This window comes from Ursus arctos, unplaced genomic scaffold (assembly GCF_023065955.2).
Source record: "Ursus arctos isolate Adak ecotype North America unplaced genomic scaffold, UrsArc2.0 scaffold_12, whole genome shotgun sequence".
Taxonomy (NCBI): domain Eukaryota; kingdom Metazoa; phylum Chordata; class Mammalia; order Carnivora; family Ursidae; genus Ursus; species Ursus arctos.
Genome location: NW_026622786.1, coordinates 51,419,018 through 51,444,528, shown reverse-complemented (window position 1 = coordinate 51,444,528; position 25,511 = coordinate 51,419,018). Strand labels below are relative to the sequence as shown.

At 40.2% G+C, this 25,511-nt stretch overlaps 1 protein-coding gene across 5 annotated transcripts in view; it reads left to right on the top strand.

Annotated features, from left to right (window-relative positions):
• Positions 1 to 25,511, top strand: part of SGIP1 (SH3GL interacting endocytic adaptor 1) — a 203,345-nt gene that overhangs the window by 158,127 nt on the left and 19,707 nt on the right. For all 5 annotated transcript variants that reach the window (XM_057310591.1, XM_057310588.1, XM_048220338.2 and 2 more), the window contains one exon: positions 18,017 to 18,128. In XM_057310591.1, the coding sequence (XP_057166574.1) occupies positions 18,017 to 18,128 (112 nt within the window). The remainder of the gene's footprint in view (positions 1 to 18,016; positions 18,129 to 25,511) is intronic.

Sequence of the window (25,511 nt, the reverse complement as noted above, 5' to 3'; positions counted from 1 at the left end):
CATTCATAGAGAATGAAAGAGAATGTATATACATGTATATATGGAGAGGAAAATCATTTGTGTGCGCATGCGCGTGTGCACGCATTGGCTCTGGAATTAACCCTCCGGGTCTGAATTATAGCCTCAGGACCTTTTCGACTTTAGGTAAGTTATCTAACTTTTCTAAGTCTCAGTTTCCTTCTCTGGAAATTGGAATAGCCGTGGCACCTAGTGCGTATTGTTGAAGTCACAATCACGTGGTCAAGTACTGAGGTCAGTGCATGCGAGGAGCTCAGTAAGCATTCGCTATTAGCACTGTTCTCCAACTTCACACTTCCCTTGCTTGTAAACATGGCTGTGTTTTGTATGGGTTTTGCCCGCTTTGGAGAAGGTTTGGGTGTAGCGCTCAAGCCTTCTTCCACACATGTGGCAACTTGATCTGCTGTGAGCTGCCATGTGGCCTCCCTCCTTGTCAACAGGGACAAGGAGCAATCGTCTCCCCACTGCTTGTGGAGTAAGAGAATGATTTGGAAGCAGAATGCATCCTCCCTGCTGTACACCCCCCGCCTCCACCAGAGCCTGTCATTAGAGCTGACTCGTGGAGACTAATGATCTGGCTGGGGATACACTCCTCGGGGTGCTGTGTTCATGGTGATGGGAGATGCTGGAAGAAAATCTGTTACCGTCTCTTTTATTAAAGGGTTTGTAAATCATGGCATTTCAGCAGATTTGACAAGTAATTTCAAACTTCCCGAGAAAAAGAATGGAGAAGCTGAGAATCACCAGGGGGGAGCCGCTTTACCTTTGCGTAGTTGCGAGCCTTCATCATGCGATAGTTTTTTTTTTTTTCATTATTATTATTATGTGTCGTCTAAGAAGAGCTATCCATAAATTAAGGCTGCCCATCCATTGTACTCTGGACTCCGGCCACCCCAGACAGAGAGAACCCCTGGCCACCCCCTTCAGAGAGGAAAGCTGACATAATGAATGAAGAAGTGATTCAAAGAGGTGGTGTCAAGACTCAAGAGAATCTCCCATTTCTAAGCCACTTCATGGATGTGGAATGAATGTATTTAATCAACACCATAAATACCCTGAAGAGATTTTAGTCAGTCCTTTGTGAAAGGCCTTTGTAAACTATAAAGTACTATATGCATATAATCGTTTCCTAAAACAATAGTTGGCATTAATGAATATTTAAAACACGCTAAGAATTTTGCCTTCATTGCTTCATTTATTAAGTCCAAGATTGATTTGGGCCCATCAAGATAATTTAAGACAGAGCACCAGGAGGAGCGGTTGCCCTTAAGATTTTGTTCTTCAGCTATTTTGCAACATGCACCTGGCAATAATTTCTACCAGAGCACGGACTTTCAGCAGACAGGAGTCCTCATGGACTAAGTCACCAGGATGTGAGTAAATATGGCCTTGGGATTTCTCTTCCTGCTGGCACACCTTCACACAGACAGCGTGTGCTATTTACCATTGTGTTTCTTGATCTTATATTCAGAATAATTACAGGCTGCCTTCCCCTAAGATCTGATTTAGAGGCTTGAAATATGCCTCTGAGAAAGCACAAAAGGTTATTCTGGAGAAATGTCCCAAAGGAGCAAGGGTGATGTTAATTTTTCGAGGATGTTTTGGTGACTTTTGAGAGTTGCAGTCGTCATTGTTAAGCTTGAGGCCGGGAAGAGGAAGCATGAGTTATTTAATGGTGATTACTCCTTTCCTTAGATTTTGCCTCTTTTTGGACTCTGCTTGCGGCCCATTCCCCATGAAACCGGCAGCTCAGATCACAGGCTTTCAGACAGGTCAGACTACAATAGCATTCTTCATGCCTTTCCATTCATAAATATCGGCCCCCAAGGGAGTAACTTTTAGTAGTGTTCAAAATCACCAGCATCCATTTTTTAACTGTAAGAACAAAGAACCATTCAAAAAAACAGAGGAGAAATGTAGAAACCTCAGTGGTATTTAAGATCTAAATCCCAATTTCTATTTATATTTTTTGCCACAATATCAAAGTAATGTGTGCTCATTACAGAAAATTTAGAAAAACAGAAAAATATAAAGAAAACGAAATAACGTATAGTCTGATAACCATAGAAAACCACTGTTTTCACTTTGGCGTATTTCATTTCTAACATTTTTCATGTGACGTGGCTGTGCATGTGTAAGCATGTGTAGTGTATATTTTTGTAATTATGCATCCTTTTAACATATGATAATTTCCACCGTGCCATTCAAATGTATTTTAAAATAGTTCATAGTTTGCTTTAATAGCTCATAGTTTGCTTTATTCTGATCATGAAATTGATTTGAGCACATTATTTTTTAAAATTCACACAATGTGGAAAGTATATATAAAGAAGTAAATAATAAGAGAAAGAAGGAAATCCTGCTGTTTGCAGCCACACGGATGGATCTTGAGGGCATTTGCTAGGTGAAATAATCCAGACAGAGAAAGACAAACACTGCATGATATCACTTACATGTGGAATCTAAAACAAAAACAAAAGCAAGTCAAACTTCTAGAGACAGAGAATAGAAAAGTGGTTGTCAGGGGCTGGTAGGTGGGGGAAACAGGGAGAAGTTGATTAAAGGGCACAAACTTTCAACTATACAATGAATAAGGTCTGAGGATCTACTGCCTAAGATGGTGAGGATGGTTGACAGTGCTGGACTGTACAGTTGGAGTTTGCTAAGAGTAGAACGTAAATGTTCTCACCAGATAGATAGACAGACAGACATATATATGTCTGTGTATATACGTAAGGTGATGAATGTGTCAATTAACTAGATGGGAGGAATCCTTTCACAATATTTATGCATATCAAATCATGATGTGCACTTTAAATTTCTTACAATTTTGTTTCTCAATTATACTTCAATAAAGCTGAAGGGGGAAAAAGATCCTACAACTTCCAAAAAAAAAAAAAGAAAGAAAGAAAGAAAGAAAGAAAGAAAGAAAGAAAGAAAGAAAGAAAGAAAGAAAAATGTAACTACCTCCCTGATCGCACTTTTGAGAGATTAGTAGATATGACATTTTAAACATTTGATGAAAAATCTTAAAGAAAGGCCTCTCTCTATATATATGTATACACACACGTGTGTGTCACATTCACTTGATTCCAAAAGGCTATCTTTTGGGATATGTTCCACTGGTTTAATAACAATTTTTGGGGTGCAAACTAAACTTCATTAAATGTAGAAAAGCATTTTTTCTAACCAACAGCAATAGACCAAATGCAAGCCACCATCTACAGTGTAACAACTGGAAAGTGAGTCTAAAGCTATTTCATATTCAGAAGAGAAGATGGATCTGAATCAATTCTGACCGTCCGCAGTTAGGTTTTTATGCCGCGTGTTCATAACCTTGACCTTTCTTCTCTTTGACGTTGATAGTTTCAGTTGGGGCGCATCAAAAATTCCAGGCTTTTATCTGCTTTAATATTCCTGAGCTCATTCATACATTGCCAAAGGTAAACAGCTTTTTCGAAAGTCATCCAGAAGTTTTTGACAGATACAGTTTTAGCACCTGGGTTCTATATTCTTTCATGATGCATAATTCAGTCAGAACCTACTTGCCCCGTCTTCCAGAACTCTTTACAAAAGCTGTGGCGGTTTCTCCTGCCTGCAGTTGCGTGGCCTGGTATGTGACAGTTTATCTTTCGTGTACAAATAACTTTTCACTTGATTACTGCATCAGATGGAATCTTTTTTAAAAAGCATTTTAAGGGGAAAGAGGGTCCAACTGTAAGTTAAAATGTAGTCATGAGAGGCTACCGATCCAAGTAACTCAGCTCAACTGAGGAGACTGTGAGGGGAGCCAGTACCTTCTACTCGTGGTGACATTCCCACAAGTACAGACAAAGACAGTGGCGGCACTTGCTCTGTCAGCAGCGGCCAGTTTTGTTTTAACGTTGTTCACGAGATGTATCTCAACATGAGAACTGTCAAAATGTTTTCAAAAGTATGTTTCTTAAGATCAAAGAAATATGTTACCCAGAATTTTATGCAAATAGAATATATAATCTGCCCTGTAATCTTCAGTCAATAGTAATCATTTCTCTCTTTTTTTTAAGATTTTTTTTTTTTTGAGAGAGAGAGAGAACACGCATGCCAGTGGGAGGAGGGGCAGAGGGAGAAGGAGAGAGAATCTCCAGCAGACTCTGCGCTGAGCTCAGAGCCTGAAGCCGGCTCAATATCACAATTCTAAGATCACAACCGGAGCCAAAACCAAGAGTCAGACGCTCAACAGACTGAGCCACCCAGGTGCCCCAATAGAGCCATTGCAACTTACCACATGCAGTGTGTGTGTGTGTGTGTGTGTGTGTGTGTGTGTGTGTGTACATGTATATGCATATATACACATACATCTGTATAACCATATTAATGGTTCCATAGTATTATATGCATGTACCTTTCTTCTATTAGGGGATGTTTAGGTTTTTACCCTTTTTATTGCTATTATGTAAAATGGTGCATAATAATTAATTATGCAAAAAATAATTATAATTAAACCTATACCCTTATGTACTTGTCTTAATTTGTCCTAAAGAAAATTACTAAAAATGCAATTGCTATGTTAAAGGGTATGCACATTTTAAACATTACTACATTATTGCCAAATATCTCTCCAAAAAGTTCACACCACCATTATGATTAACAATTTTTCCACACCCTTATTAACATAATTATACCAATATTCTTCACTTTTTCCAATCTAATTGGGAAAATGTGATATGTGATTGTTTTTAGCTCCATTTTTAATTACTGAAAACTTTTTAACATCTACCTAGCATTTCATTGTCATGAATCATGATTTATTTCACTTCAATTATTAGGCATTTAAATTGCTTCAAGTTTTCCCACATGCAGTGAACATCTTTGCATAGAATTCTTTGGCCTGAAGGTATTTTCTTAGAATAGATACTTAAAATTGGAATTATGGGCTAAAAGCATGCGGCTTTTAGAAGTTCATGGTACACTTTGCCAAGCAATTTTCTAGAAAGGTTATACCAATTTTTAGTTCCACTAACATTATCTTACAGTACCTATTTCATGAAGTACTGATTTCTTAGATCTTTTCTAATCTTAAAGGGTAAAAATTTCTCTCATCCTGTTGCATTTCTTTAGTAACTAGTGAGGCTGAACTTTTCATACTTTTTAAGGCATTTATGATTTTTCAGTGAATACCTTGTTCCTTTTTAAAAGCCTTCATGTTGCTCGCTCGTACTTGAGGAAGACTCTAACAAGCTAATGCATTAGTGTTGTCAACTCCTAGGCCATGCCTTCAAGCAGCCACCGCTTCTCTAAAAATACGTACCAGACTTTCCACAGGAAAATAGATTTCCCCCACCCAAACATGCTTGGGTGTCTTTTTTGGAACCTCTAATTCTCCCGATTCCTTAACAGACTCGTTGCTTGTTCTCTTGGTGCTCTTGGATCTGTGTCACTATCCCTACCATTGTATTCTGGCCCTGCTCCTGTCTGGTTTGAAACCGGACCCAGGATCTCTCTAGCGTCCCTGAGGACATCAAAACCCCGACTCTATTCACTTCCTCCCCGCCCCAGCTCAGGGATTGCTCATGGTTCTCACGGGAGAACACCTCTCCTGGCTTGACCAAGCCCTCCAGCCTTTCTTTCCTGTACTCTGTTTCTTCGTATGGTCCTTACCAGATATTTTCCCGAGTCTCTTGATTAGCTCACCCATAACTATGACACCGCAGATATTAGTCACTTAGCGTAAGTTTGAAGAAAGAGACTATTATCCTCCAGCAAAACCAGTGTTTGCAGTTTTCCCCAAGAGAGTTGCTGAGATGTACAAGGACGTTCACGTCCATGACTCTTTTAGACCTAGACACCAGGGCAACCCAACCTTTCTTCATTATCCCCTCCTCTTACCCAGGGAGTCTTTTTAGACCTTTGTTTTCCCCTAATCATGCCCCAGTAGAATTTTAATATCACAAATGTACTATACATCTGGTTGTGTACTGTATGTCCATCCGTGTGCTTTATACATAAAAAGTTAAGATTCCTTTCGCTTTCCCCCAAGAACCAATTTTCACCCCCTTTGGGGTGATACTCCCCCACGAAGGATGCACACTGTGCACCCAGCTGAATCTTGGAGCAAAGCTCACTAACATGAATGGGCAAACATTGATAGCACAGGGTAGGGCTTAAGAATGCCATTGAGTTTATCCCATTCCCCCATAAGCTGGTGATGGGTGGTGGGGAGGGCACGTATTGCATGGTGCACTGGGTGTTATACGCAACTAATGAATCATCGAACTTTACATCAAAAACCAGGGATGTACTGTATGGTGACTAATATAATATAATAAAAAAAATTTAAAAAAAAAAAGAATGCCATTGAGTTTAGACCTGGTTTTCAGTCCCAGCACCTCTGCTTACTGAAGTGCGAGTTACCTTGGGCAAACCATGTAATTTTACTAAGATTCAATTCCTTCAATGGTAAAACATACATAATAATGATATGTACCTCAAAGAGAGGTTGTGAGAGTAGAAGACAAAATGCACATAAAGTATTCAGCACAGTGGCCATCACACACAAGTGCTCTAAGTAAATTAGCCCTTGATATCATTATTCGTATTCTTTGTATACCATGCTCTTCCTGGCTCAGCCTTAGATGCCGGAACAAACAAGTACTATCTATACAAAATTGTCTACCATTTGGTCATGCAAGTCCTCATACCAAAAACATTTTCATTGTGGCTTTGTCTCTCACCTTGTGTCCATTTTTAACAATAGTCCTTGTGTTGAATATTTGATGTGATTTTGATGACGAAAGCAAGTATAGTTTATTTTCTGAGTAAAATCTATTATTTAAGGCAGTTAATTAAATCTGGCATTAATATTGGGTGATGGTTTGGGAACTGTAAGCAAAGACCCAGTTCAGAAGAAAATTCTCTATAAAACATGACAAAAAAATGTCAACTGGTCATGTTTCTGGACTGAGTGAAATCTGAAAAGCAAGAAATATATGCTCATCATGCAATATGTGCCCTCCTTAATACCCATCACCGGCCGATCCCAATCCCCCACCTGCTCCCCTCTGAAACCCTCAGTTTGTTTTCCAGAGTCCATAGTCTCTCGTGGTTCATTCCCCTTTCTCTTTACCCCCCCCCTTCATTCTTCCCTTCCTTCTCCTACCAATCTCCCTGCTATTCCTTTTTTTTTTTTTTTAAGATTTTATTTATTTATTCGACAGAGATAGAGACAGCCAGGGAGAGAGGGAACACAAGCAGGGGGAGTAGGAGAGGAAGAAGCAGGCTCATAGCAGAGGAGCTTGATGTGGGGCTCGATCCCATAACGCTGGGATCATGCCCTGAGCCGAAGGCAGACGCTTAACTGCTGTGCCACCCAGGCGCCCCATCCCTGCTATTCCTTATGTTCCATAAATGAATGAAACCATATGATAATTGTCTTTCTCTGCTTGACTTATTTCACTTAGCATATTCTCCTCCAGTCCCTTCCATGTTGCTGCAAATGTTGGGTAATCGTTCTTTCTGATGGCTGAGTAATATTCCATTGTATATATGGACCACATCTTCTTTATCCATTTGTCTGTTGAAGGGCATCTCGGCTCCTTCCACAGTTTAGCTATTGTGGACAATGCTGCTATGAACATTGGGGTGCATATGGCCCTTCTTTTCACTATGTCTGTATCTTTGGGGTAAATACCCAGTAGTGCAATTGCTGGGTCATAGGGTAGCTCTATTTTTAACTTTTTGAGGGACCTCCACACTGTTTTCCAAAGTGGCTGTACCAACTTGCATTCCCACCAACAGTGTAAGAGGGATCCCCTTTCTCCACATCCTCTCCAGCAATTGTTGTTTCTTGCCTTGTCAATTTTTGCCATTCTAACTGGTGTAAGGTGGTATCTCAATGTGGTTTTGATTTGAATTTCGCTGATGGCTAATGATTTTGAACATTTTTTCATGTGTCTGTTAGCCATTTGTATGTCTTCATTGGAAAAGTGTCTGCTCATATCTTCTGCCCATTTTTTTATTGGATTATTTGTTTCCCGTGTATTAAGGAGGGCACATATTGCAGGCAGCACTGGGTGTTATACACAAACAATGAATCATGGAACACTACATCAAAAACTTATGATGTACTGTATGGTGACTAACATAACATAATTAAAAATTTTTAAAAAAACAGTACTAGGACAACATGATTGGTAATAAGCTCACACGAATATTGTTACAGTATAGTTAAATTTAAGCCCGTTACCATAACTACAAAACCATCATTAAATATCTTCGCATTATTTGCCCAGTGTGGTGTTTGTGTAACCCTATGCACCATATATACACATATGGAATTTCATATGTGTGTATATGAAAATTTACTTCAAATTGATCAATCAGGAAAACAGAAGTGTTTTCCCCAAATTAAGAGTCCTCTCTCTGTATGTCAACACAGACTTTCCTTTCCTCTGAAATAACAAACAATTACCAAAAAATAAAAAGTGGTTTTGATATTCAGCTTACAAATCCTTCTTCTCTTTAGACTTTATGGGGAAAAAAAGCAGTTTCTCTTGCTACCATTTTGGAAAGCTCAACCCATATCCCACTTCTTAAATATTTTCTAGAAAACATTTATGGGAAGAATGAAAGATTTTAGGCATTTGCCCTTTCCCTGAAGTCTCATTTTATTCCTCTTTTATTTATCACCTTCTAGTTATATGACATTAGCCAAGCTACTTAATCATCATAAGCCTCAGTTTCTCTTCTGTAAAAGGAAAAGATAATGGTAATACATACCTCAAAATTTTGTTGAGAAAATTGAAAAGGTCTTAAAAATTAAAAAACAAAGCAAGAAAGAAATATATGCTCATCAAATATATACTGTATTTGTATGTATGTATGTATATCTCCAGATAGGTAAGCAGGGATTTAGGAAGAGAATTTTTTTTTACTGGCACCCAGCAAGTTAGTTGATGCTCCTTATCTGGTGATGTGAGAAGCCAAAGTAGCAATTGGGGATACTTCTAAACTTTTATAAGTCTCTGGTTTTGTCATCTATAAAACAGTGATGGTAATATATTTTTTCTTAAAATTATGAGGATTCAGTAAGGTAATACATGTGAAACATTTAGCAAAGCCCCTAGAGTACAAAAAGTAATATGGTCAATTTAGCTCTCATCACAGCATTATTATTTATTAGATTAGACTATAACATCTATTAGGCTACAGAAAATTCTCAAATAGACAAAAATATACAAATATACCAAAAGACACAAAACAGTTTATGCAGTATTTTATATGCAGCATACACGCGAACACGTATATGTAACATATACACATATATTTCATATCATTTAAACCAACTAGTTTATGTAAAATTGTAACATTCAAAGATGTAGAGAAAAAGAAAAAACTAGAAAATTTTTATGTAGTAACTTTCTTTTGACTCCTTTTCTTACAAACCTGTCCTAAATATGTTTTGAAAATGAAGCTGCTGTGATTTTTAAGAAGTCACATTGCTGTATTAATCATCACTTCAGCTAAGATTCACAAGATCTCAAAAGCACAACTCACCTTCTCAAGGAAGCTCTTTGGATACAATTCTTTCTACTGATGTAAGAAGTTCTAATCTTCTCTTTATCTTCTCTGGTGTGCTAAGTGCCTATAGCCTTGAGGGGAGCCTGAAGCAATATGTTACGTTTGTGACTGCTAGGCAGATTTTTCTTTGTTGTTCATGGTGATGGCTGTCATTTATTGAGCGTTTACTATGTGCAGGAGGGCACCCAGTGAAACTCTTCACCCAAGTGTCATTACTGGCATCTTTGCAGTTACTGGATTTTGTAGGAAAGTAAAGACCAATATGACATGAAGGTATTTACTTGTAACATTAGTCCCCATTCGAATATTACTTTTCACAAGTTAACACTAGCGTCTGTAGCATGTGTCCCTAGTCATTACATAAATGCAGTCAGTCAGTTTCTCCATAAATGTGTGATCTTTCAAACAATGCACTTACAATGCAAATACAGTGCGCATTTGTTGAAAAGTGAAATTGCCAATCATAGAATGGAAACAATATTGTGTGAAGTCAGTGAAAGCCATGGTGTAAAGATCTTTATATTACACTTAAAGTCATTCTCAGCTGACAGTTTAGCAAAAATAAAATTATTATTAACTAAAGAAGAAAAGGAAGCTTACATCATACACACTTCAAAAGAAAATCAGGAAATTGAGGGGCCCTTAAGAAATTTGTAAAACTCTCAATTAGCTCTGCAGTAATGGCTCACTTTATGATTACGAATCAAAGCCAAATCTGAACCTAGATTGGTGTGTAAAGCTCTAATACAATTTTATCAGAAAACTGAGCCCTTTCTCAAAATACCAAAACAAGTCATTTTTGCTCACTCTAAGAACTCACTAATTATTTAATTGTAGTGTGTTAAAAGATTTTCTCACAAATTCAGTCTATGACAGTTTCAAGTCCCAATCAAGCCTTTTGCCACTACATACTATGAAATTTTAGGAACTGCTTAAAGACATTCATTTTTAAGTGATTTTTTTTCTGATACTGACTATCCTCAGATAAGGACATGCTCGGTCATCATATCTAATTCTCATAACATCTGTGGGGGGGTATCATCTCCATTTCATAAAATGATGAAGCTTCACCTCGGGTCAAGTAACCTGCTCAAGGTCACACAGTAAGTGATAAAGTCAGGATTCAAATGCAATTCAATCTGATTCCAACATTATGTGTCTCTCTCACTGCATTATACCAAATATCATCTATAAATTATCATAGGATTAAATACGATTATCTTTTTATTCATTTTAACTAATACAATCCACTCTTTTTTAGAAAAAGCTAACCCAACTCCCACTGTCCTCTACTTCATACTACTCTTGGAATTTCTTCTTTCTTCATTTATGCAGTCTGAGGCTTTCTGTTGCTTCCATGTGTTGGTTCCATCTCCAGCATTCTTACTCCTGGACATAAGGGTCATTCGCCTCCCTCCTACAGCAGGCCTGGTGGAGTGGACAGTTCTTTGGATTGGTAAACAGCGAGGGTGGGAACGGTCTTCCAACAAACAAGACCACCCCCTCCTGCTGTTCATGCCTCCAGTTGTGCTTTCAGAGTGACTGCTTCCAACCCCAGGTGAACAGAAGGTAAAACTTGCTGCTCTCATGGAGCCTGGGCTTTTACAAGGGCAAACCTCTCTACGGTCGGACGAGTTGCTGGCCTTGATACCAGCGTCCCAGTTGAATGGGCATGCAGCTGGAGTAACTGACCTGCCCAAGGCCAGATGTGAACTAAGCAGCACAGTCAAGACTGAAGTCCACACCCTGTGACACAGCCCTGGACTCTTTATTGAGAGAGCAAAGCATCATAACTAAAAGATGGGGCGCCTGGGTGGCTCAGTCAGTTAAGTGTCTGCCTTCGGCTCAGATCCTGATCCTTGGGTCCTGGGATGAGCCCCGGGTGTGGGTCCCTGCTCAGCAGGGAGTCTGCTTCTCCCCCCTCCCCTCTGTTGGTGCTCTCTCCCATGCATGCACACTCTCTCAGATAAATAAATAAAATCTTTAAAAAAATAGTAACTAAGTATATAGGTCGCTTGCTCTCTGACTATGAGCTAGTTTCTTAAGCTCTCAGCTCTTCCTCATTTGTAAGAAAGAGATGTTGAAAAGAGCACCCACTTGGTGAGACGGTTGTGTCTCCAAGGAGATGGTACACGTGAGGCATCACAAGAGTTTGGCACAAAGTGAGGGCACAGTAAGCAAGAGTTATTACCATTTATTGAGCATATAGACACAAATGCTACCAACACCCCTCGGGGAGGCTCTACTTTGACATAAATTCATATTAAATTTAAAACAACTGACAATAAGTCCTCTCCGTGAGCTGGTCTTCAGGTGAAAACAGTTCTGACTTTCAGGACGGCCAAGTGGAAAACGTGATACATAAAATGCAGAAGAGGGTACAGAGGGGAGGTGAGGAGAGGTGAGCAAACCACCCAGGTTTGCTTCGGGCACATCTCCACGCCAGTGACCGACCGGCGGTGGTGTGAGACCGGGCGGCTCTGCGAACCCGGCGCGCAGACCTGAACTTACCGTGACGTTAGCCTTCTTGTACTCTCCCTCAATTTCTGGACCTGAGTGTTTTGCTTCCCCTTCATCTCCTTTTTTTGCTTTGTATCTTTCTCTTTTAAAATCTCTCTCTCTCCCTTCCCTCCCCCTTTCTCCCTTCCCATGTTTACATCCACAGTTTATATTCCACACTCATACGCACATTCCGATGAACTGTTCAGGGAATGCTTCCCCAAGTTAATGACCTTATCTTTTCAAGATGCCATATTGTTATGAGGATTTAATTCCTTTTTAGCCTTAGGGGGGGTGTGTGTGATGTTGCTTGGTAATGAGAGTCCTAGAAAACTGCCTTTGAGAAAATATCAACACATGCTGGTAACTTGCGTGCCTTTTCCATTTCTCAGAACTCCTTAAGTACGCATGTCAGTTGCTTGCCAGGCCCCTGGAACTGCGATGTTGTCAGAATGCCACACGCTAGGGGCAGAAGCATGTCCTGGGGATACCGCAAATGTGCCAGCAGATGCCTAACCTAATTTGCTCTGACTTCCGTGCTCTTAGAGCAGAGTAGGTAAGAGTGTGGGATCCAGGGTCAGGCAATCCTAGGTCTGCACCCCAGTGCTGTTCATACCGCTTATAACTGCGTGGCTGTGGGCAAGGCTGCTGAATGACTCAGGACCTCAGCTTTCTCATCTGTGAAACAAGGACAATAATGGTGGTAGCTTTATAGGGATCGTATCAGGATTAAGAGTTAGTATCAGTAGAGCTCCTTGAATAGTTCTTGGCATGCAGGAAGAAGTACCGATGTTTTCATTGTTCCTACTGCTGTTTTTGTTAGAGTCAGGACCTGGAATTGAATTTTTGCTGTACTGCTTTCTAGCAGAGTGACCTTGGGCGACTGAAATAGAGATAATTACACTGAACCCGTTCATCCCTTCAGTGTTTGAAGAACATAAAGCCATCTTAATGTTTGATACTTTATTATGTTGAAGGATACACATAATAGATACCGTTTCTACTTTGAATTCTTTAAAAATAATCATTAACAGGAATCTAATAATTATAATATTAAGCTGTTCTCTAACTTCATATAGTGCTTTATCTTTCATTTCTGCTTAATATTGTAGTCCCATTCCATACCGTAAGCTCCCTGAAGAGAGGGGCATATCTGTCAGCACTTAGCACAATGCTTAATTATTACAGGAACTCATATTTGAATGAATCAAAAGAAAACATACCTTCAACCAACTTTTATGTCCTACTGCTGCAAGCATTTTATCAAGCAACTTAACAGATACAATGGCCACCTATGTGATCTGCAAAAAGCTAAGCATGCATGCACAGAATTGATTGTTCTTCTGAAAACAGAATGTTAGTGATGGAAGGACCCTAGCACTGCTGGTGTAGCTCCATGCTCAGTGAAGAATACCGCCTGTGTGTCATCTCCCTTTGTTTTCTACCTAAATACCTATTCGACTTCAAAACTGAGTCACAGACGATTAAATAGCTTGCCCTTAGTCGTGCAGATTGTAAGTGGAGCAGTCAGGATTCACACCCAGGTCTACATGACTCCAGAGCTGGAATTTCCTTTTGTTAAATCGTGGCATAGCCTCCCCTATGCTGCTCACTTGGCAATTAATTTTCCAGTGAAATAATCTCATCGTGCTGTCTCTTGAACCATTAAGTTCTTGCTTGCGTATGTTACTGCTATTAGATTTTCCAATATGTTTATGTCTAATTTTCTGGAAGTTTACATATTGGTGTCTCCACCACTATCTTGCACGTAGTAGAGGCTCAGTAAATGTTTGATAAGTCCACTCAAATCTTCAGTGAAGGGATACTGTTTTCAAAGCAGCTTACTTCGGTGTTAGAAATTGTTTCTACAGTTCAAAAAAATTTAAATGCCTATAAACAACTTAAAATCATAGAATCCTAAAACAGAGATTTTATGTCTATTGCCTTCATTTTATGATAGAGAAAACCAAAAGTAAATTGACTTGCCCAAGGTCACAAAGCTATTAACTTCCAGATCCATGGCCATGAACCGTGGTCCCTCGGGTCACTGTCCGGTAATGTTCTTTCAGATGTTCGGAAATAGTTTCTAGGCCCCTCTTAGCCTTCTTAGGCCATGAGGCTTAAATTTCTCACCATCTTAGACTCCCCTGGTATTAGTCCAGTTTTCCAATAATCCTATTAACAGGTACTTCCACAGGTACTGCAGGGGAACGAAAGCTTTTGTTCATTCCTAATAGCATTTTCATGGAGTATAATTATACTTTATGTGCAATAATCTGGCATTCTTAGGAATAAAAAATTTATCTGCCTTGTGTTTCGATCATCCCAGCTTGTAGTAATAAAACTATATCTTAAGGAAATAATTGGAAAGGAAAAGAAGACCCATTTACACAAAGATGGATTTAGAATAACTGCTCCCTAGAAATAGCCCAAAATGTGGAGATTGTAGAATAATACATACTTATCAAAAATGGTATGGAGACCAGATAGCAGTAAAGAAAATTATGCAACAAATGAAAAAAGTAAAGTAAAAAAAAAATGGCATATAATTGCAGTGTATCAGGATGTGAAGAATTTAAAATTGTAAACTGTGTATCCTTTAAGGTAAGAGGGTTCTTTGTAAAGTTGTGATGTTTTCTCCTCTCCTGGCATTATAGATTAGCTCTGAATAAGGACAATAGTGCCCATAGGTAAACATAGCTTGAATATAGGGTTTCTGGAGGGAATGGGGGTAGGTGGGTCACAAAGAATAGCCATGGGTCAGACTGCATGTCTTAGTCCATCCTGGCTGCTGTCACAAATTATCACAGACCAGGTGGCTTATAAACAAGATAAATTTATTTCTCATAGTTCTGGAAGTTTGTAAGTTCAAGATCAGGGTGCCAGTGGCTGGGTCCTGGAGAAACCCCTCCTCCAGGTTGCAGATTGCTGGTCTTGCTGTCTTCATGTGGTAGAAGGGACAAGCTGGCTCCCTGGGGCCTCTTTTAAAAGGGCACTAATCCCAGTCTTCAGTGCTCCACCCTCATGACTGTATCCCCTGCCGAAGGCCCCACCTCCTAATACCATCACCTAGGGCCTCAGATCTGCAACATATGTACTTGGGAGGACACAAACGTTCAGACCACAGCACTGCAGATGGTCTTGCCCATCATTACACTGAAGAGTTTCATCTCTGGCTTGTGGATAAGTGGCCTGATTACCATCTGAGGAGCTTGAAAACACAGCACGCAAACAAAAAGCAGTAAAGCCATCATTTCTGGGGAACCATCTGTTACTCATCTGATGTAGCCCAACTAGTGACATGTGTGAAGCCCAGCAATGACAGCTGATGATCAACTCCATCCCCCAAATATTTTTCACATGTTCTTTCACCAAGCCAGTTTTTCCCAAAACAATTGTTTGATTAATTTTTAATCTTGATGTATAAGAATTCCACATTTATTTTTGCTGGTATTTTTCTTCTTAGTTCCAGCCCAGTATTCCAAAAGATCATTATTTAGCACCGTCATTGAGTCTGTCATTATTTAAGATAACCTGTATTATCTTAAATTGTGATACGAGTCATAAAAACAGCTAATCACTAATGAGTGCTTACTATGGACCAAGCACTGTGTTGAATATTCTACCTCATTTAATGCTCAGAATGGGCCTACAGAGGGGTGTTATTATACCATCCCTGCCAAAGGTCATGTAAATAACAAGTGTCAGAAAGAAGACTCAATCCCAAGTGTGTCTAATGACAAATCCCATGCTCTTAGTCACTACAGTGTGTCATTTCTGAGTGTCTTTCCCAGTTTTATCCAAGGCACCAGAGAGCCCAGACTAAGGCTAGAACTCTAGGGTATTCCCCTAGAGGCTTCCTTCGCAATAGACGTAAAACCACTGATTCATGCTCATTGGATATTAGTCAGTTCACTTGGCGAGACTATTATCCACCCGACTTTCACAATTTTATTCACAGGAAAAGCATGGAAAGCCATTAAATGCCTTGAAAAACTGAAAAATATTATGTCTATGGCATTCCCTTTATCTGTTAACATCGCATTTCTTGCCAATGTCATCATTTTCCTTTTCACCTACATGATTGTCCTTGTCCCTAAATTATCTGTCACACTATTGCTACAGCAATCTAAACTCAAACCCCATCGTAACTCCCCTATTTCAAATACTCCAGAGGCTTCCCATCTTCTACAGATGGTGTTCTTAACCTCAGGTTTAGGACCTCAAATTTTCCTAAGTATTTACACAAAACTTCTCATAACCTTATTTCTAACCAACCTCGTCTCCTTCCATGTCTCACCTTTCAATACCCACCACATTTGTACACACTCACATGCAAATAGTGCCATACTTCCTGTGGTTCCTCAAAATGCTATATGTTTGCTCAGTTCCACACATATGTACATGCTGGGCTTTCTTCCTTCTCCCCCTTGTGAGATCCTATTCATTCTCAGACCTCAGTTCCAACATCACTTCTCTGACCTCTCCACTTCCTTCATACGTTACATAGATGATATATGTAAAACACATACTAAGTATGCAATGAATAACAGTGATGGAGGTGATGCTGGTGAATATTGACTATAATATTAGCACACTGAACTGTAACTCCTTGAGGACAGGGGTTATGTTCAACTTCAAACTTTTTGATTATGTTTAACCTAACTTGGAAACTACCACAGTGCCTTATACATAGTAGATAGTAAGCACATGTTTGTTAATAATCAATTACCAAGTTTAAAATATTGAAAGCCAAGGGAAGACAGTAAAAGAAGGAACTACCAGGAATGAGAATTACCAAAGAAAACTTTATTGAAGAGGGAGATACACAAAGGGTAGATTTTTTTAATGGTCAGAGAAGAGTACAGAAGTTACCAAAGGTAAAAGAAAAAAAAAGCATAACACGTAGTCTGCTCCAGGGTGGGGAAGAGTAAATGTGATTTGTTTGATAGGAAGGGGAAGCAGTGAGCGACGACATAATTAAATATTTTGTCATTACTAAAACTTTACTGTCTAGTACCATGCCTAGAAATGAATGGCAAAGACAACAATCCTAAATTTTGCTCCTTTCAGGAACCTCAAGTTATATCAAAACGATAAAAGAAAATGTTTCATTTAGACAAACTGTATGGCATCATGGGGGAAACAAGAGCTTTTCAGGGCAGAAACTCTAGCTTTGAATTTTAGCTTTGCCACTTACCCCTTATCTCTTTGAACTTTAGTTTTCTCTTCTGTAGAATAGAAATCGTTATGGTTATCCTAAAGGGCTGATGTGGGGTTTGAGTGAGATAATTCTTGGAAGGCATCTAGCACAGAGCCTGGCATGTAGCAGGTGTTCAATAAACCTGAGTGCTGCTGTCACTGTTTAGAGTATGAACTGATGTACTTGTGTCTTTGCCAAGTCATGGTGTACGTTATGTTGTGTATGTTTTTGGACATGTAAACTTGAGCCTACTTGATCTGAAGAGAATTGGGCTTTTTGAAACAGAAATAACCCAGAAAAGGACAATGTGTAACATGGTACCCCATGGCCATTTGTCTCTTTAAAACAAAGAAAGTTTTGAGTGTAGGGTGAATGCTCAAATAGGAAACGAATAATTTTCCTTATTAACTACCTGCTGTACAAACTGTCATTCAAATACTGCCTTATGCTTTATGTAAAACATTGAAAACCCCCGATGACTTTATTCTTCTGCTTGGATTTTTTTCTGTAGAAAAATATGCAATTGATTTAATTTCAAGTGTGTGTGTTCGTAAACCAGCCAAATATTTCCTTTTAAATACTTGAGCTCCATGTTGAATATATACATATGGTTCTTAGTGCATTACTTTTTCTGTAATAGATTTCATCCTTTAATCCCTTTTTACTGGGCTTTTAGTTCCACAGATACTAATATGTCTCTTACATCCATAATAAGTGAAAATTTTTCATTTTGTGCAGGTTCTTCCAGGGGACCCAGCCCCCTAACCATGGGAGCCCAAGACACCCTCCCTGTTGCGGCAGCATTTACAGAAACGGTCAATGCCTACTTTAAAGGAGCAGATCCAAGCAAGTAAGCCTGGGGCTTGGTCCACTGTATTCTCCAAACTCTATCCTATTCAGTGGGGGAACACCCTAGACATAACTATTTCATGCCTTGTCCTAAAACCAACCAAACAAACAAAACTCAGTTAACATTAATAGGTGGCATACATAGAATGGAGGAGAAAATTTAAATTAGAAATACTAGTTTACTGCTTTTTTAAAAGTGTGCCCAAAGGACCAATAATCTAACATCTTACTCCCCAGAAATCTCTGGTTCTGTTGTGGTTGCGAGTTTACAGAAAATCCTAGCGAACCCCATCAACAATGAAAAAATTTATTATCTCACAAAAGTAAATGTCTAGCTCATGTCTTTATTGTCTTAGTCTTTGCTGGATGGGGATCACTCCCATATGAACTGAGAAATGGTGCATGGGAATGAGAACCTGGAAAAAGACACATTGCATAACACAGAGATTAGTGAGAAGACAAGCTATATGTTACCCTTACTAAGGAAAAACTGACCAAAAAAATTACAATCACAGAAAAGTAAAAACTCTAGATAAAAATGCACCACTCCCTATTTACATGAGTCAGATTGCACTTATTTCAGTACATATTGAGAGTGAACTTGACCTGAATGCATATGTAATATGACTAAATATTTTGACGTTCTATAAGGATTTCTCTGGATAGAGTTCAGGAAGTTTATGGATTCCCTGAAATTATACTGAATAGCTTATGTGTGTGTGCGTATGTACAGAGAGAGGGTCTATAGTATCCATCAATTTCACAAAGAGGTTTATGATCAAAAAAAAAAAATTAAGACTGACTATTAGTCTACATTGAAAACAAAACACCAAATTCAAACTGGCTTTCAAGTGTGTCATTAATACAATTCCAGACCTGAAGTGATGGATAAACAGAAGACAAACCTAAGTGAGGAAAGAATTGCTTTTTATTTTTTACTTACGAGGATGAGGGCTTAGAAGACCTTAGTATCCATGGAAATAAGAATTAGAAAAAGAAAATGTTCACATAGAACACTAGACTATTTTATGAAAAAACTTTGATAATTAAGTATAATTAGAACTTGGATTCCACATATATTTAAGTGAGAATTTATGTGACTAATTGTGAATCTTCTTTACACTTCAGCAACACTAGTTTCTGTAAGCCTAAATCTAGCAATATTATGCTGGGAAATATGCTTAGTAACTCCACCTTTGAGCGCCCTATTGAGACAGTGGGATCTATCAACCTCCCTAAATGTCATGTCCTTTTTTACAGCATTTAGATTTTATTCTAAGCCCAGACTATTGTGGACAAGCCAACACTATGGACTCTGGTGTTCTAGTCCACTTGAGATGCTATAACAGAATGCTGTAGCCTGAGTCGCTTCTAAGCCACAGAAATTTATTTCTCGTAGTTCTTGAGGCTGGAAGTCCAAGATCAAGGCTCTGGCAGATTCAGTATCTGACCAGAGGCAGGCTCCTGGTTCACAGTAACCTTAAATGGGAGGGGGTGTGTGGGCAGGAGGGGGAGGGTAGTAGGGAGGTCTTCAGGGTCGCTTTTATAAAGGCACTGATCTCATTTATTACCCTTGCGACCAAATCACCTCCCAACAGCCCACCTCCAAACACCATCATAGAGGAAACTAGATTGCAGCATATACATCTTGAAAGGACGCAGACATTCGGTCTGTAGCACTCCGGTTTCTCCCATGTCTTTTCTCTCTCATCTTCAAAGCAGGAAGGTCATTTGCCACGTCCACATACCGACAGGAATTAAAAGTTGCCTCGCACAGAGTGTGCATTTGAACTGTTAGAGCAAGTAAGTGCCACGTGCATAAGCTGCATATATACTTCACATACATACACACGTTTGTTCTGTAGGCTCTTCTTCGAACAAAGAATTTGCATAACTTTCTATAATAGCAGTTCTAGGATTGCTTATTATTGACTGACCTACCTATACCTTAGAAAGCTCAGGCTGACTGGAATTGAGAAAGGCAGGTAGAAACACACCTTTAAAGAGTAGTCAGGGGACACCTGGGTGGCTCAGTTGGTTAAGCATCCGACTCTTGATTTCAGCTCAGGTCATCTCAGGGTCATGAGATTGAACCCCCTGTTGGGCTCTGCACTGAGGATGGAGGCTGCTTAAGATTCTCTCTCTCCCTCTCTCTCTGCCCCTCTCCCACAAACTCTCTCTCTCAAAAAAAAGAATAAGAATACTCAGGAGTGTGGAAAGTTGTCTATACCAGCATGCAAAACACTGGGAATCACACAAGAATGAGTTCTTTTTTGTCTGCTTACTAACTGGCTTTCATTCATTCATTTATTCAGAGAGACCTAATTGGTAGTAGGTCTGGTTTGGTCGACCCCTAAAATCTATTCTCAGTGTATCACTCTTCTGCTCAATATCGTCCTCTCTTGTTCAGAGTAAAACCCTAATGCTTTACCGTGGTCTATGAGGCTCTCCATTATCTGTCCTTAAGACACTTCTCCCCTTTCAGCTCCCACCTCTCTGATCTGGTCTCCATCACCAGTGTCCTTACTGACTCCACTCTCGTCACACTGGCTTCATGGCTGTTCCTGTGCCATTAGGCCAACCTTATCTGCATCTCAGGGTCTTAGCATTTGTTGCCCTTTCAGCCTGGGTGAAATCTGCTCCAGCTGACTTACTTGCCCCCTCACCTCTTTCTGGATTCTTCAGGAGATGTATCAGAGACCTTCCCTGTCCAAGCTGTGCAAATAGCAACACTGCTCCCCACCCACTGTCAGCACTTTCTCCTTGCCCCATCGCCCTCCTCTCTAATTAACACGTTGCATGTTTTCAGTGTCCACTGTCTGTCTCTTCCCCCACTAGAATGTAAACTCCATGAGAACTGGGACTTTGAGCATTTTCTTCATTCCTACATCCTCAGCATCTAAAGCAGGACCTGGCAAAATTGCTGAAAGAGTTGAGTTGAATTACCCTTCTAACATTTACAGAATGACGGCTATGTGCCTGCCATTGTGCTAGATGGGGTTATATCGGTGAAAATAGGACCTGTGCATAAATATAATACCAAGTCCACTGTAAGAGAAGCATAGTTATGATGCAAGGGGAGTTAAGAAGTTGTTTTTTTTTTTTTTTAAGATTTTATTTATTTGACAGACAGAGAGACAGCCAGTGAGAGAGGGAACACAAGCAGGGGGAGTGGGAGAGGAAGAAGCAGGCTCCCAGCGGAGCAGGGAGCCCGATGCGGGGCTCGATCCCAGGACCGTGGGATCAGGCCCTGAGCCCAAGGCAGATGCTTAATGACTGAGCCACCCAGGCGCCCCTGAGTTAAGAAGTTTTTAATAATAATCTTCTTTAAATCCCAAGGAGTGGTATAGCAGCCTACCAGTAACTTTGTGGGTTTCTGCCTATACCAGCTGGGTTCTTCATCCTGTTTGAGTCTCCCCAGCACATTATAGCAGGTGTGTGGGCCGGTGTGCACCTGTGAGCCTGGTATCCGTGACCTTGGCATTCCAGTGATGTGGCGCTTGAGCCAAACTAATATTGGTGTTTTCTTATGCCCTTCCAAATGAACTGAGTCTTTGACTTGAGGTGACTGCATAGACTGTGTCTGTTTTCAATTATATTGCCCTAAGTAGTTGCAGTATATATTGCATATTGGTAGATGGGAGATTCAGTAAATTTCATTGAAATTATGAGATCTGAAATTTATGAACAAATCGTGAGGTGACGGTCTTCTAAATTTAATTTCAGCTCCAGGCAGTGAATCATTTTAATTGCTGTTCCTTTGTTGTTCACTTTCAAGGAAACATCTCAAGTTCAAAAATTCTATCATAGTGTGAGCGGGGGAGGGGGAGGATAAAGTCAAACACAGCAGCACATAGAGAAATGATACAGAAAACCATAAGGATTTGCTTTTGCCCATGGTTCCTTCTCATCCTTCACTCAAAGCCTTCCCCATTTGCTTTCAGACCATACATTGGAAACAGAAATCTACTACTTTAATTATTACAAACTATGATATATAATCCATTCAAGTATAGTTACACTCTTTCTCTGAGTATTGACAACACCCGTAGTAGGCATTTCGACACCCGAGTCTTTCTCGGTTGCTCATTGGCAGAGAACTCCTTGACTTTTGCTGTTGACTGGCGAATACATCTCCTGTTATTTGCTCCTATTTGAACAGCCCTGGTGCTGGGGATTAATTCTTTATTCCCCCGGAAAAATTATGTCTCTCAGCTATATTCTATCTTTCCCTTATCGTCACATTTCAATTATTTATTCAAGTGTCTGTGTCCACAATTAAACTGGAAGTTTGGGCAAAGACCACAATTGTCCTGTTTCTCCTTGCCCAGTCCAGGGCATTACATAATACCTGGTACACTGTATAGTCACCCTATATAGAGTTGTTCAATGTGCCAATTTCTTTTAACATTTTATTGAGTTCCTACTCTGCGCTAGGTTCTGTGTCATGCACATTTGCCTTTCTAGGACCCAAGACGCAGCACCTGCCTTCACAATAGTGGGTGAGATGTGTAAGAAGCAATGAAACGGGGCGTCTCGGTGCCCCAAATAGTTAAGCTGCTGCCTTCGGCTCAGGTCATGATCCCAGGGAGCCTGCTTCTCCCTCTCTTTCTGCCTGCCAATTCCCCTACTAGTGCTCTCTCTCTCACTCACTCTCTCTCTCTGTCAAATAAATAAAATCTTAAAAAAAAGAATAAAGAAGAAGTGATGAAACCGTTTTTAAAAAAAAGTCTGTACCTCTGTCCAAGGAACCTAGAGAAAGGAAAAAGGAAGGAAAGCTGAATAAGGAGAATATTAAGGAAGGTTTCAGAAAGCCCTGCCTTTCTTGAACTGAGTCTTGAAACCTGGCAAGGAGTTTGCCTAGGCCCCGAGCCCATGAAAGGGGATTTAGTAAAGGGAGGGAGGCTGGCTCTGCACAAAGGGCTGTACCCTTGGAAAGAAGACCGTGGGCTTAGCGATCCCAGCAGTGCATAGAGGTCACATTTATGTCAGGGATGCACTTCTGCTGACCTCACGTATATCGAATTCACACCTTTCCTGACCAAAATTGACCAGCATTTGTGCTGATTGGCTGAAGTGGTGCTGCCTGCGGCCATGGGGAGAACCCAGTTTATAAGTCAGTTAGCCAAGGGACTTTGAAATTTTGCCATTCTTTTTTTTATAATATTTTTTAAATTATATTATGTTAGCCACCATACAGTACATCCCTAGTTTTTGATGTAAAGTTCCATGATTCATTACTTGCATATAAGGGGGGGGGGCTAAACAGAAGGGGGAATGAACCATGAGAGACTATAGACTCTGGGAAATTTTGCCATTCTTGACAAGTGTTTCATTTGTTGGGATTCACATGATTTCAAATTTTATTCGTACCATGAGTTTGCTAAGATCTCCACATTGCTGTTTTTTAGATTTCTGTAACTCAAACTCACATGAAAGGTAGCCACGTTGCATACTGCTAGGAACAATCATTAAACACGTATTTTCCTTTAGTGAGTATGGGTTGAAAATATTCATGTTTGTATAGAAAATTTCAGCTCTGGGAATAGATACTGGGTGATTTACTAAATCAGTAACGTTCTGCCTGTGACCGCTGAGACGCAGTCCAGAAATGTAAGCTAAATGAAGAAGCTGAGTGCTTCTTAGAGTGGTTGATATTGAGGACTTCTTTCAGCAGCTGCCCAACGCTACCAGCCCTTTGAAGAAAGGGGCTGTTATGCTCATTTTTAAAGGGCCTCCCCACTCAAAACAAACAAGCAAAAATTACACAATTAGGAGTCAATAAACATTTACTGACTTAATAAATGCCACTCCCTCCCCCACTGACTAGTTTTCAAAAAAGAAACCTCGTCCCCCACCAAGACACCACTTAGATCTCCTTTTGAGCAACCTGGAAAAGCAACTGAGCGGATTCTTCACCCGTTAAAAACGCTGGAGCCGCCGCTGCCCACAGCAACATACTGAGATTAGACACTGAAGTCGGGTGTAGCAAGCGCTCTAATTACTGTCGTCTTCTAGAGTTGGGAAATCACTCTGCACGTCCACATGCTGAAAAAACATCGAGAGTAGACTTAAGGGGGAGTCCGGGCTCAGCTCCAGTGAATAAAGCAAGGCTTCTGTTTCTAAAAGAGAAGGAAGACAGCAGAGTTGGCTCCCCAGCTGGGAAATCAGCAGTGTTCTCCGGAAGAGAGGGAAGCGCGAACTTCCGGAAACCAGAATTTCGTCCAGAGCAGTGCAGAGTTACGGATGATAATATCCGAAAGAAGGGTGTGCGGACGAGGGAAAGGGGGACATAGCAACTTCGGGAAGCTCACCTGCACCCCACCTCTACCTCAAACCCAGCCTGGCACACACAAGGCTGTAGCAATTCTTCACATAAACCGTTTTAAACGTGTTCCAAGGGCCATCTCCCTTGAGCCCCATGTGTCTCATTAATCACAGTTAAACAGCCAGACGAGGTGACCGTACGGCAAATAGAGTTCCCTGTACTCAGATGTGAGCAGAGTTTCCATCTATGAACCCCAATTTCCCTAGAACGTACACTCCTGAACTTAAAGTTGTAGGAGTTTTGTTTCTGGCTGTTGTACACACAACAGGAGGCTGGAGTTGGAGAACCCGCTCGCACTGCAGGCTCCGGGCACTGGGGCAGCCCAGACACCTGTGCTCCAGGAGGCTGTGCCATGGGGCACTATCCAAGCCATGCGGGCTGCTGTCCACACTCTAGGGATGCCGCTTGCACCACGGAGGTCACAAGAGCCTGCAAGAGCCTGACGCTAGATACACCCAAAGAACAGCAGGAGCCTGCCTGGCAAACACCCTGGAAGCAGGAACAATCTCTTCTCCTGCAATGTCTTTTCAGCGCCCTCTACTGACAAAATCTAACACAGTGCCTGTTGGCAAAGAAAAAGTATCCATAAAGGGCCCAATAATAATTTGCTTAGTGCAGGCAATAAAGGGTGAATTGGAACTACATTGCTTTTATGTAGAAACTGACACAATGATTATAAATTTGATATGTAAACTCAAAGGACCTACAATAGCCAAAACAATTTTGAAAAAGAACAAAGTTGGTGGATTAATACTACTTGATTTCTGTGTGATCCAGGGATTCCACTCCTATATAATTTACCAAAAGAAGTGAGAGCAGATGTCCATACAAAGACTTGTAGAAACATATTCATCACAGCTTTATTTGTAATACTCAAAAACTGGAAAAAATCCAAATGTTCTTCAACCAATGAATGGATCAAAAAGAAAAAAAGACAGTGGCATGACCACATGCTACACAACAATAAAGTCATGAACTCTTGGTACTCACCCTACACAGATGAGCTCAGAATAATTACGGAGTAGAAGAAGCCAGATCAAAAGAATCACATACTTT